Genomic DNA, 14,587 nt, shown 5'->3' on the forward strand with positions numbered 1-14,587 from the left:
ACCTTGCTGATAATATTCCAAGAAGAAATGCTTGTTGTTTTTTTTGTCTTCAAATAAAGGGCAAGAATTATCGTAGTGAGGTTAACATGAATCAGAAACTGATTTTGTTGAGGTCAGATCAGCTGGCAACCCTTCGCACATCGCCCGCTGACAAAAATATACTTGACTTGGAAAACATTAATCTAAAAAAGTACTGTATATGCTGACAGACAGACATTGGTGATGATGATTAAGAGTGTTTGTGATAAATTCGTACACTAAAGACAATGAAAAGCTAGCTATACCGATTTTGCAAAATTATCCAAATTTTGGTTTGTCGATGAGTAAAGACGACGAATGCACATTCAAAGGAATAAAAAGGACTGCACTCTTAATATAAAATCTGACATAAGCAACAAAACACAAGATTCTCCCACCAAATGCACACAACGTAGGAAATAATATGAAAACTATAAAATTGTCAATCAATTCTCAATTCATTGACACAAATTCAGCATGGACCAGTTGGGACAAAATAAAAGCATAAAGCAGGTGCTCTTCAAAAATAAAGGCATTAACCAGCTGGATGGCGAGTAAGAAAGCAAAAATAGCACAAAAGGAACCACCCAGCTGAGCTTTAAATTAGCAAATTCTAATCATCAACCAGGCCTTTTAAGTGCCTTTTAAATGTGAATATGAATTTTTAAATCACAATGGAAATAAATCTCTATATTCCCACAACACCCCATCCCCGTAATTCAAATAGTATAGATAAAATGCAATGTTACCATATATGTGACTTGTAGCCAAAAGTATTTATGTGATTGCAGAGTCTCATCAAAGCTCAAGACATTTTTACTCAGAGTAAAAATCATCACAATTAAGACAGATTAGCACATTTTATTACTGGGACAGCACTCACCCAAACTGCTAACTCTGCAAAGTGCATCGATACTTTGGATCATCAGCTACCTCTTAAAACATTTACCTCTTAACCTTGACAATACCATAAAGTGGGCTTGACAAAATGAGGAAAACGTGTTACAAGTCTGCACCTGACCCTGAACAATGCAGAAAATGAATATCACAGATTAACTGTCCAATTGTAGAGGACACAATGGAAAACAAACCCATAGCTCTTTCAAATAATGGAAGAAAAACCATGTCACAATGGCTGAGATTCCTTTGTTCTTTCTGCTTGCATATTGTTCAGACTAGTATATTATAGTGATTTAGGTGAACACATCCAGAGCTGTTCCTGGTGTGCTGAGTTTACAATGAGTACTCCCTGCCTCTGTTAGACACTGAGTATCAAACTGGAACCCCAGGAAAAAACAAAAACATATACAATAGTTCTGAATAAACCTCATACAGGGGATATAGAGGAATACAAATTACTTCACTGTATGGATGAGATTCATCCATTACATGGATGGCAGCATCTAAAACCACGCCTAGGCTGACAGAGTGAGATCTCCAGTAGTGATGAGAGATAAAATCCTGAAGTGTTTTGAAGAAAAAAAATTTTATCTTGAAAAATAACAGAGAAATGTCTCTTACTCTGCTCTCCATATTTGCCCAATAGCACACAAGTAGGCCAGCAAGCTTTCTACTCATAACATAGCACCTTCTTAATCATGTTATCCTGGCTAACCATGAAACATTTGACAAGGACTTTGTCCCTAATCCATACAATCAGCAAGGAATATTTCCCCTAAGTATCAAGGCTTTGTGTTGAAAGAATATTCTTTACAGGGTTTGGCAATAAGATACTGTACAAAAAACCTAGAACGGATTTTAAACGTTGAACACATCTGTGCCTGGTAGGTTCTTGGCTATGAGGTAGAACCTGGTGAGTTTCATTTAAGTTAAAATACTGTCTATTATGAGTATGTAGTTGCATCATGAGGTATTGAACGGATATGTCACACGAAGCTTTGCACTGGCAGAAAAATCATTCCTTGTGTGTAAGTGGCCTCCTGTGGCCACATGTGCAAAAACAGGTTAGGTAAAAAGGTGATATGACAAGCATCTTACCAGAGCTTTCACATTATCAATTATTGCAACATGCCTATATAACTCTGTAAATATGTTTTAAAAAACATGGAAAGATAAAAAGAGAAATCAATCCGGGGGTCTTGATTATTGGGACCACCTTAAAAATAGTAAGTCGTTACTCCCTTTACTTGAAAGAATCCGATTTCTATAAAGCACCCATTTTCTCTCTGTATTTAGCATCTAACTTTCACAAAACTGACAGAAACCCTCGATGAAAGAAAGGTCCATAGTAGCGGGAGCTGATTCAAAAAGAGGAGAGTCCTTTAAATTGCGCTGAAATAAACATTTCTTAAAGCTTCCTTAACCTGAAGCAGGACCTAAAAATCACATCTTGATGCTTGAGCCTCCTCTGGACTGCACTTTGAACTCTCCTCCATTTCATTGGCTGGTGCCTCTTCTGCATATTGTGCCTCAAAGGCCATCCCCTCAGACGTATCTTCTTGGTCCTTCTGACCTGAGCTTCCCTCCATCCTCTCTGGAGAGTCCATGTGATTGCTGCCCTCTGATGCTCCCAGGTGCTTCTTCCTCAGGTGCTGGTTAAGGGTGCCCTGAAATGGGAAGCATTTCCCACAGATCTGACAGTGAAAGGGCTTGTTGTCCGTGTGGCCACGGATGTGGTACTCCAGCTGGTCTTTCCTTGTGTACTTCTTGCCACAGAATTTACAAACAAATGGGGTGATTCCCATGTGCAGGCGCATGTGGCGGTCCAGGCTCCCTTTCTGATTGAAGGTCTTTCCACAGTAGATGCAAATGAGTCTCTCATTGTAAGGGTACCACTGGCTCCGTAGGCTACGTTCTCGCACATCGTTCTCCAACCCTGTGGGTCCCACAGTTGATTCGCCATCGTCTGAGCCTGGTTTAATATGACTCAGCACCCCTGCGGGGATAGCCAACGGGCGCTTTGCCCTGGCTCGGCCACCTCTGAAGCCACTGAGAATGGAGCGGGAAGGACTGGTGTTGCTGAGGTTGACAAAGCACGGGGAGGACAGCCCTGAGTAAGAATAGGAAGCAGGCTGGATTACAGGACCATAAGAGCCCACAGTGACAGCCACTACCTGGTCTCCATCCACCAACTCTGTGTGATAGCCATCATCACCAGCTGAGGAACTGTCTGAATAAGTGGGCCTATTGGTCTTTTCTATCTTCACATGCACATCTGTTACTTGCCCATCTTTGCCAATCAGTTCCACTTGCTCTGTTTCTCCCTCCACGGGCGCATCGTGCTCTGACACACTATCACTACTGCCACGATCCGAGTGGCCTTCCTCTTGCTGCTGTCTCACCCGGCCCAGGCTTTTTCCTCCCAGCTCCAAGCGCACTTCATTCCCTGCCTGAGTCTGTCGGGAGTAGTAAGGGGGGGAGATCTGGGTGGGATTTATGAAGAGGTTGCTGTCATTGACCCCGTTGCGGCTAGTCTGCAAGCTGTCTTTCTCTGGGCTGCTGACACTAACTGGGAGGCTGATCTTGGAATGGAGGCTCTCCAGGATTTGGGTGCACTTGTCAATGATTGCCTGCATTTGCAGAAAGCTGGCAGCGGTGAGAAAACTGATAATATCTTTGAGCTGCAGGGACATGTGACCTGTGTAGCAGAAAGCAAGAAGCTGTTCAAACACCTCAGGGCTTTTGATGACTGAAATGGAAAGGCCACTCATGGTGCTCAAAGCTGAGTGGTCACGGAAGTAGGGTGAACTAGCTGCCAGCACGGCCTTGTGGGCTCGAAAGGGCTGGCCCTGAACGTGAACAATGATGTCGCACAGCTTCCCTTGCAGCCGCAACTCATTGAGTTGGGTCAGAACAGTGTTGCTGAACTCCGGCACATCAAACTCGAAGTAGCTGCCGTCGTCCATTTCTTGTATACGTTTCTCCAGTTTGTTGACAGCCTGATGGGAGAAGAAAAAAGACAAAATATCAGATGTTGTCATATTAAACTGCAACATTTTAATAGCTTCAAGGTACAAAAAAGCACTGGGCCATATATACACTCAGCTTTGTGCAGAAACTAATGCCATGTCATTCAAGCCCTGCACTAAATCATACCTTCATTAACACTATAATGTTAAGTAGGTTTAAACTGCTCCTCAAAGCATTTTTAAAATTTGACAAAAAATGAACTCCACTATCAGACAAGCAGGAGAAAATGGATGGATAGATTCCAATTTCTTTCAAGTTCACTCTTTACCCTAACAACCTTCAAACATTCAAGATTTTATGCTTTTCTCATTGGCATTAACCACCAACATGAATATGTGAATAATAATTGTGTTAATTACATATGCATTAGGGTGATTAATATATAATATAATATAATACTAATATATAGACTAATATATCTGCTACAGGCAACTGGATGAATTGACTACCAGTTGGTTTTTGGTTGCACTGCATGTACACACACATGGTTGTCTAGGAATGCAACTGTCACTGCCAGTTGCTGGACTGATTGTGACATGTCAAATTTTAACTTCGGTACCTTACCAAAGCCATTTCTTAATAGCCATTTCTCAACCTGTATGTGCACACACATGCTGTTTAAAAGCAGCACAAACTGAGTGCTTAATACAATGTGAAAAAAGATGCTTGGTTGAACCACGTAGCTCACTTAAATTTTTGCCAAAACAGTGCCCCTGCAATAAATTACAGCAACGAGGCAATTATTAGATTCTCAGCCATGGCTTTGGGTTGGCTGTGGATCACGAGGTAAAGCAGGTTACCTACTAATCGGAAAGTCGGTGGTTCAAAACCTGAATAATCCAGTCTGCTGGCTAAAGTATCCTTGGGCAAGATACGAACCCCAAGTTGCTCTCCAAGTTGTTCAGTGTAGTGTGAATGGTTGTGAATTTTAGATTGAACACACTTAGGTGTAGAAAGAAACTCTGGATGAATGAGGCATGTTTTATGGAGTGTTTTGAGTGTTTGAGTAGAAAAGTGCTATATAAGAACCAGTCCATTTACCATTTATTTCTTCTGATGTGACTGTTAGATAATCCTCTGTCAGGTTTTCCCAGTCTGTGCTGTGGATGACACATCAACTCGCTTTAGTTTCAATTTGGGAACGTCTCCTCTAAGAACGTTCTATCAATTTCTTGGACATTAGTAGGGCTGGGCGATATGACCCAAAATTCATATCTCGATATTTTTTAGCTGGATGGCGATATAAGATATATATCTCGATTTTTTTTTTAAGCCATAAAGTAAGAACAAAAAGAGAGTTCTTAGTCAAAGCTGTGTCCCAGATGTCACACAGGCACTTTTATTAACATACAGCACAGATGTACATGAAAAATTACTCAAAATTAAATTATGAGCATTCATTAAATAATAATGCTCCATAAATAAAAGAAAACAAGGTTGTTTTTGTGCTAAACAAAGAGCTCACAATTGTGCAGTCAAAATGTAAACTAAAAGACGCTGAGCGTAATAACAAAGACAGACAGATTTCACAGCTGCTCTGTTCCCAAGTTTTACTGTGTGACTGATAGCCTGGAGTTTGAAATCCGCTTCATAACCACGTCTCTTACAGGTGCCATTTATGGTCCTTATACACACACAATACGGTAATATTACGTTGATGCACAGTACATATCACTCCGCGAAGCTCCTCGGTAGCCGTAATGCGCCGACAATCTATCAAGCGGTGCAGCTCGTACTCAAACATTTTTGACAGATTGCTGAGCGCCGTGTACCACATAAAATCAGTTCGCGGCCATCAAGCACAACCAGAATTCATACATAAGGCGCGCTATCAACTTTTGAGAGAATGAAAGGATTTTAGGGTTAGCGCTGTTAGCTCATTAGCATGTTTAGCTCGTTAGCACGTTGACGCCGTCCAGCCCCACGCATGGGGCGATGCGCAGTAACTCGTTAACGGAGATTTGCCGTGTCCGTCTTGTCGCTGCCTGCATGTGAAGCGATGGGGGAGGAGGGGGAGTTGTCTTCAGTGAAGGCGAGGCGGAGTAACGTTGCGTAGAGACAAAAGTGGACGAAAGAGAGGCAAACTTGCGGCTCCACAACTATAATTATAACGTAACATAGACTATATCGATATAAAGGATATTGTCACATCTTATATCTCGTATAAAAATATATCGATATGTTTTAAAAACTCGATATATCGCCCAGCTCTAGACATTAGTGCAGTAGGACATGTGAAGCAGAGAGAAGATAAGAGACTACAGTTGTTGACAACACCTGAGCCTACTGTAAATGTATATCTAAAACCCAGATGGACAGACACCAAAAAGATCCCAAATGTCAGTAATTATGATGAAGGGAAGTTAGTCCTGGCCAGAGCACTTGCAACTGTACTGCTCAGTTGCAGATAAACCACCAAACAAACAATTCATTTCAACAGATATGGTCAAAAGAAGACAATGAGATGAAACCATGTTTTTGAAGTAATGTCTGGATGGTAGGTGCTTTGAAAATGAACAATGTGGAATCTGATTTCATTCTTTCAGCTCTGAAGAATGTAGCATTATCATGGGAAGATCTCAAAAGCTCTCTAAAATCTTCAGAAAATAATTACGTAAAAACCTCAGAGAAGAGCTTCAAGTCATTTGAAAAAAAGTCATTTCACTGTAAGTACAAACGGCTACAAGTGAGCTCAAACGGCTGCCAGTTTGTCCAGACTTGCTGCTCTGCTGACATGCATTTACAGTTATAAAGCGACACAATGCACTTGACCTGCATGGGAAGCAAGCTAGGTAACAGCCCTTGCAAACTAAGGCCTGACAGTAAATACAACATCACACTTTCTGGAAAAATGTGCTCTGGTGAAACAAGGAGAGGTATATATCGAAAGTAAAGTCAAACACAGACCAGAGACAGTTTTTCAAGAAAACAACATCATAACAACACTCAAACACAATAGTGGAAATACCTTAGGAAATGGGCAACTTGCTGAATCAGCTATGAATTTTGAATCTCGAAAACTGGTTGACGTTAATTTAAAAACATTTTGTTCAAAACTGCTTCCATTTTTGACCAAAGTTGCCTACCAGAGTCTGGTGGACAATTAGGCAATAATGTCTACATTTACTTCTAGGGAGCTGCTCAAGTACTGTATAGTCCATAGTAGTGTAAAGTAGGAGTGCTGGATATCTTGGTAATTTTCTTGGAAGGCAACATGTAAAGTTAATAAAGTGTAATTATTATTGAATAGAGAATTTCAGTTTCCCATGCTTTATCCTATAGTTTAATGTCTTTAAACTTCCTTACATTTACTACTTACTCGCTGCTGCTAGTAAAGAGGGAGTTGAAAGTAAAGTAACTCTAAGAAATGAAAGTGATAGAGAGATTATGTTCCTGTGTCCCGCATACACTGACTGCATTGTGCTATATCAGGCAGTTAGTCGTGCCATAAAGATATGTGTATACCTTGTTTGGCAGAGAAAGAAGAAAATCTGGTTCTGCCTGGAAGATGAGCGCAAGATAACCGTTCTTAAAAAGAAAAACCTTTTTTCATACCTAACATGAGCATGAGGAAGTACGCCGTCTTTTAAATTTGCTGTTTGAGCTGTTCTTTCTTGATGAGCATACCTCCAATAGCTAAATTAAAAGGTTTACAACCTAAAAGTTGCAACTTTCAGGGTTTCACTTTCATGCCCCCATCAAAGTGGAGGGGCCAATGTTGACAACTGGCACACTAAGCTTCAACAATAATATATTGATTTAAGGTGGATTAAAAAGTATCAACAAATGGAAATCCTGCCTTCCTAGACAAACTAGTTAAACAACACTGGGAACACTTCTGTTTGTAAAAGCGAATACATTTATCTTGCAAACCTTAACTGGTGTGTCAGTTCTCCAGAATAGACTTCCTCCCTCTCAACTCCATCTGCCCTTAAATAATCTATCCCTCTGCACCTCCTCCATCCCTCCTGCCCCCTTGCTGGCAATTCAGCATGATCTTCTGTGCATTTAGTCCCTGTCAGCACTTTGGGAACACTTTATCTAGTTGCCAAAGCGTGCCAAGACACCTGTCCAACAAACCATATGTCGTGATCCTGGTTTAGGAAAGGAGAAGTGGTAACAAAACATAAAGAACCCTAAAGCAGACATGCATTAGTTTCACTTCCTCCATAGGCAGCATTCAAATACAACATCTTCATACACATGCGCAAAAAAAAAAAAAAAAAAGATTCTAGCAATGGCTGCCAACAGCATGCATGTGAGAAGGAGCCAAGTGGAAGGGCAGCCAAAGAATGCATGCTCAGTAGTTGAGATGCACATGCTGAGTGAGGGTCACATGCTTGGCTCACATGGGAAAGCTGAAAATGTTTAAACTCAGCTCAAAAATTACATCTGTGGCTCAAGTTCCTTGTCTGGTAATAGACCAATCTGATACAGCTGCTTCATGTAGGCAGGTAAAAAAGAAAGGGATATTTTACATAACCAAAACATCAGCGTAACAGTGATGGAAAGATGTCACACAAAGTTTGGATTCTAAAATGCTGCCATTTCACTGAAAGTCTAAGTCAGCAGGCAAACACTGTATGCTTTCTTCAACATCAGGACAGAAGTGCCTCACAAGCAAAAGGCTCGGGGAGCATTTTTAATGAGATTTAAAAAAAAAAAAAATTATATATATATATATATATATACACACACACACACACACACACACACACACACACACACACACACACACACACACAAAAGTAAACTAGATTGTGATACACCTAGGGGAGGGTACGATGTGAGACTCTTAGGAGTGAAAATAAGGCACATTCTGAAAAACGTTAAGGCTTAGTAAAATATCAGAAAGCAGAGCTAAATATTGGATGCTTAGCCTTTGGGTGTCTTCGCTTATTAAATTTGTTTGCAGTACATAAGTGGAATTCAAGAAAATGCTCATCCTTCGTTTCTGCCTACTCACATGCTTATGAGATGAACACAGTGGAAAACTTTATAGTAGAAACCATCCATATCTATAATCTTACTGCACTCCCCCCCCCACACACACAAAGTACTTACATTCATAAACCACTAATGAGGAACAATTGACTAACACAATCATACAGCAATGTAAGCATTCACATGACTTGTTGGTGACAGTGTGCTCCCCAAAGATAAGATTCTAGATAACATACGAGGAGGTTAATGTTATCGTTCCTTTTTCTTCATATGCATTCACTACAAGCAGCAGCTGAAGAATTTAGTTAGGAGTAACTAACCTTAGCACAAAAGGTAAGGATATTTGTGTTTAGTCGATTAATTCTTTACTGTAACAATACAGTAATACATCTTGTAATTTTGGAAAGTTTGCTTATTTCCTCTTAAATGGTGCCATGTTCCTATAGAAAATGAATTTTTGGGTTGAGCAGCAGAGATAAGTATAGGCGTTGCATCCAAGAAAAACTTGGCAAATCTTCTCTGCCAGTGCCAAACAGCTTATTCTGTAATTGACTCTTGTTTGGTGTTGTTTATTAGATTGGATTATTAAAATATGAAGAAATGAGAGTTATTGGCAGTTCTACAATTCATTAAAGCCCATTTTAAATTAGTACCTACTTGGATGGACTCGACTCCTCTCAGATCAACTGGTTTTCCATTATAATTTAGTGCCTCCTGATTCGTGCGGTCATTATCATGGCAACGTGTAGGAGCGTGCCGCGACATAGTTAATATGCGACAGGAATGTTACAAAAAAGGTGGATGTCAAGGCAAGAACATACCTGGTGTTTGGTCTGTGGCTTTTCATCAGACTCACGGAAAACAAAAATGGCGGTTTTGATTTTCGTCAACTAGACGCTCTCATGACTCATCCTAGTGACACTACTGACCAACTAATTGGTGCAGTCTGACGACGTGACATTTTAGAACCTGCTTGGATTCCCTGGAAACCTGGCCAAGCAGGTACTAAAAAATTACCTGGTACCAGGTACTTGGACCTAATGGAAAACCCTGGAAACCATGGCAAACTGTGCCAAGTCGATCCTAATGGAAAAGGGGCTTAATTCAACAAACTGGGGTCTCAGTAGCACCTGGAAGAACCATACATAGCCAGAACAGCCTGCCACCCACTCCTAATGCTGGTGACCAACTTGATTACACATTGCTGTCGGATGGCATCCCATGCTTAAACCAGCATTGGTGAGCTAGAGGGGCTGTGTTGATCACTCTAGCGCAAACTGCACACCCAGGTTTATCACACAATTGTTTAACGGGATTCGGGTCAGGACTGCAGGAAGCCCATTCAACCCTCTCCATTCCCAAATTCTGGAGGTAGTCTATGATAAAAACCACTCTGTCAAGTTTTTCATGGGTGCAACCAACATCCTTGACTCAGCAGCTCAACCCACAAATGCATTTTCCTTACAAAGGCGTCATCATTTAGGGGGGAATAAACAGGGTTTCAAGCAGTATAATCTTTATCGCTATTGCAGTGTTACAACAATTATTGATCCACACACAACCTTGTCCAGTAAAATTTGCACAAACTGTTTGTGACAGGTTTAGTTAAAGGGCAACCCAGTTCACACAAACAACAATACTTTATGACTTTTCCTTTTCTGGATCAGTTGTCACGCATTCCCTGACAAATTTTCTACATCATATGAACAGCACTTTTAATGACCAGCAGCAATTAGCTGAGCCATCACTTCACTACACTGTATTTATACCTGGAGCAAATCTTACACTGTTACAACTACTGATGGTAGCAAAGCAGTTATCGAATGTCTACATTTTACTTTGTTATAAATACTGTACAATTTAATAAGACAATTTAAGGAAATGCATGAGAAAATATTAGAGTTTAGGTTATAATATAAAAGAACATCAACACAGTAACATTTATATAAAGAATTGAGAGATAAACATCACAAATCATGACAAAAACACAGTGGAGAAATTATTATTATTTTGAAATTTGCATGGCACTGTAATGTAACTGAAACAGACAAAATTACTACAGGCAGTCACTATATTGCCCCAATAATCTTCTAAATGACCAGGTTACAACACAGAGCTGTTTTAGCATATAACAATGTACACAGCTAACTCTCCTGCTAACTGTCTTGTGTTTCATAACGCAATATTGCTGCTTCTCCAAAACAGAAAGCAAAGCAAAAAAAACAAAAAACAAAAGCGGACAGTTGGGCGGGTTTAAACCATATTGCCAACTCTTAACTGTATTAGTCCCACTCTGATCTAACATGACTCGTAATATATATGATATTACTACTGTTTTCCGATATAGTTATTAACGAATAACACAAGTTGGTGGTTTCTTTGTAAATTATCAACACATTTAAATGGAAAATATAAGACAACAGCAATAAGCACAAGTGCTTGGTGACAATGAACCCAGGTATTCCTTATAATGTGTCTGACAGCTCGCCATGATGTCTCTGCACTTTGCCCTTCACAGTTGTAACATCACTATGAGTTAGTAGGCACCGACTTTTCCAAAGAGCCCTGCTACATTGATATGTTCTTTAGTCTTTATGTTTAAAACCTGCCTTATGAAAACGAAATTAGATGCAGGCTACTATCTGATATGTAAAATAAATGGGGGACCGATGCCACCCTGGGAACGAACAATAGGGTTAAAAATAAATCGTACCGTTACAGCTAATTTGGTGCGTTAACTTATTATGAGCTCCCTTTACCTGTGTCACCCTGGTTTGTGCATGGGAGAATATTAGCATGCAGCGCCTATCTAACCGCACATGCATGTCTTTCCATTGCGGAGCCAATGCAGGGTGTCTCAAACTTTAATGCAAACGCTTCGTTGATAGTTACTGATTTGGGGGGGGGTCTACTCTGCGGAGCAGCTAATGTTAGCGCTAGCTTGACAATTTACAGCCACCGGCTTTCTGTTTACATCTCCCCTGCTTCTCACTTCTGCGGTATCTTCTAGTTAGATTAAGGTGGGTTACAAATTTGCTTCAGTTCACCGGGCCGAGACATCCAAAAGTATCAAGCACCGCTCAAGCAGCGGCTAACTAGCCACATTAGCTACCCTAGAATCGAGCTTTATTCCAGAAAAAAATACATAACTTTCAAAGAGACTTTATTCCTGTGTAAGCTAACGAGCTGAACACGTTTTCTGTGGCTTTAAAAAAGCTTGACACCCTCACACGATTTAACTAGGCAACAACGTCGAACACGGGCACAAACTATGTAGGCTGTCATATGAAAGCGGTATCATGCTAGTTAGCTTATGCTAACAGAACTAGCTTTAGGAGCAACCGCTCAGTAGCGACCATTGCTAGCTAGGAGCTAACGTTAACTAGCAATTAGTTGCTAGCGGTCGCGGGTAATAACTCCTCATTATTCACACTGCGAGAGCACAGAAGAGCCGACTTTACAAGCGTATTTATGGTCACCAGTCCATGCCAGATCTTAAGTCCACCAAACTCACCGTCTTGCAGATTAGCATTAAACGTTGTCCATTCCCTTCAGTGGTTCGCTAACGCTACAGCCAGGCCTCCCCCCCTCTCTAGTCCAGATGTGTCAGACAGTTGCTGCTGCAATTTTTGCATCAACAGGAAGTGTTCTTTAGGCTCTTTACATTCATTCTATCAGCGTGGTTTGCAGCAGCCCCTCCCTTGCTTCATGTCAGCGTTGCATACTGTAACATCGTGTTCCCAGTATAGAACGTGATGGAGGACGCGCACAGGCGGAAAAATAAATGTAAAGTAACCCACAGTCGCGCTCTGATTGTTTTCTACAGATAACGTGGCTATACATTCTCTTATACGTCTACGCCCATAACGCGGCAGTGTACGTCAGATTCGCGTGCTTTCACTTTTGCTAAGCTCTATAAATCTGTATTTTTTATCTCTATAATCTTGTAAATTTGGTAAAACTATCGTTTGCTTTATTGGAATCAAGTTATACCGGCACTTTCCAGCTGTGTAGAGACCCCCACCTCCCCCCTCCGCCCCCAAGATGCATGCACACACACACACACACACACACACACACACACACACACACACACACACACATTTTATTGTTTAGTTTAGAAGCATAAGATTATTACCAAAACATCTGCATTATTACCAAGTGTCTTAAACTCTGACTCGTTTGATCAAACTGCTTCGACAGCTTTAGTCAACTCTGCGTTCATAAGAGTTGATAATATATGTATATATATTCTTACTTTATTATATTTTTCCAACGTGCTTTGTTAATACTTCTGGTAAATCTACGATAATCTGGCATTATACATTAAAAACCATTAATTCCCTTCTACCACAAAGGGGCGCCAGAGACTAAATTGATGAAACACAATCTCGACCTCTCACAGTGACGCGCAGCTTTCAAAACGTACATCGGGATAGCAAGGGAATCATCCAATTTAAACAATGACATTATTGTTAATAATAATAATAATAGTAAATTGCTAAACTGAATGTAAGTGATGTGCAAAAATGTAAATGTGTTTCTCTGGCTTTGAACCATGTGGTGAATGCCCATGGACGAGTGAGGAAAACACTGGAACTCAGCAGAATGAGGAAATGTTCTGTTTCATAAAGCCCAGTGTTGGCTCACATAGTAGAAATAAACATTGTTGGTCGTAATTCTACAATTAATTTAATAAATCGACCAATAATGACATAGTATAAAAGAATATCAGTGTAGGAGGAGTTTAGGTAAACACTATTTTAATTTGGCTCTCACTGAAATACTGATTTCTTCCCTGCTGTAATCTGTTTTATGTGCACTTAACGGTATTCAAAGAAGCCCCGCAAGTATATATATATATATATATATATATATATATATATATATATATATATATATATATATATATATATATAGAAAGAGGGAGGGAGACGAGGAACCATCATGGAAGGACAGGCCCCTGCACGGTATGTACCACCGGCAGATAGAGGAGGTGGCTGATATCCAGAAATCCTACCAGTGGCTGGACAAAGCTGGACTGAAAGACAGCACAGAGGCACTAATCATGGCAGCACAAGAACAAGCTCTGAGCACAAGATCCATAGAGGCTGGGGTCTATCACACCAGGCAAGACCCCAGGTGCAGGCTGTGTAAAGATGCCCCAGAGACAATCCAGCACATAACAGCAGGGTGCAAGATGCTAGCAGGCAAGGCATACATGGAACGCCATAACCAAGTGGCCGGCATAGTGTACAGGAACATCTGTGCCGAGTATAACCTGGAAGTCCCGAGGTCAAAATGGGAGATGCCCCCAAGGGTGGTGGAGAATGACCGAGCTAAGATCCTGTGGGACTTCCAGATACAGACGGACAAAATGGTGGTGGCTAACCAACCGGACATAGTGGTGGTAGACAAACAGAAGAAGATGGCCGTAGTGATCGATGTAGCGGTTCCGAATGACAGCAATATCAGGAAGAAGGAACACGAGAAGCTGGAGAAATACCAAGGGCTCAGAGAAGAGCTCGAGAGGATGTGGAGGGTGAAGGTAACGGTGGTCCCCGTGGTAATCGGAGCACTAGGTGCGGTGACTCCCAAGCTAGGCGAGTGGCTCCAGCAGATCCCGGGAACAACATCGGAGATCTCTGTCCAGAAGAGCGCAGTCCTGGGAACAGCTAAGATACTGCGCAGGACC

At 41.0% G+C, this 14,587-nt stretch overlaps 1 protein-coding gene across 2 annotated transcripts; it reads right to left on the reverse strand.

Annotated features, from left to right (window-relative positions):
- Positions 1–693: 693 nt before the first annotated feature.
- On the reverse strand, positions 694–12,494 carry zbtb34 (zinc finger and BTB domain containing 34). Of its 2 annotated transcripts, XM_085367996.1 has the most exons (3): positions 12,407–12,494; positions 4,990–5,048; positions 694–3,917 (listed from the first exon to the last, which is right to left on the reverse strand). In XM_085367996.1, exons 2-3 carry the CDS (start codon positions 4,990–4,992, stop codon positions 2,355–2,357), a joined length of 1,566 nt encoding a protein of 521 aa, XP_085224122.1. In that variant the 5' UTR covers positions 4,993–5,048; positions 12,407–12,494; the 3' UTR covers positions 694–2,354. The 2 variants fall into 2 exon arrangements, with proteins under 2 accessions (XP_085224122.1, XP_085224121.1); XM_085367995.1 differs by lacking the exon at positions 4,990–5,048.
- Between the last annotated feature and the right edge of the window lie 2,093 nt (positions 12,495–14,587).

The sequence above is a fragment of the Diplotaxodon limnothrissa genome, linkage group LG12 (genome assembly GCF_057381915.1).
Source record: "Diplotaxodon limnothrissa isolate DT_005_m linkage group LG12, D_limnothrissa_male_GT1.1, whole genome shotgun sequence".
NCBI lineage: Eukaryota > Metazoa > Chordata > Actinopteri > Cichliformes > Cichlidae > Diplotaxodon > Diplotaxodon limnothrissa.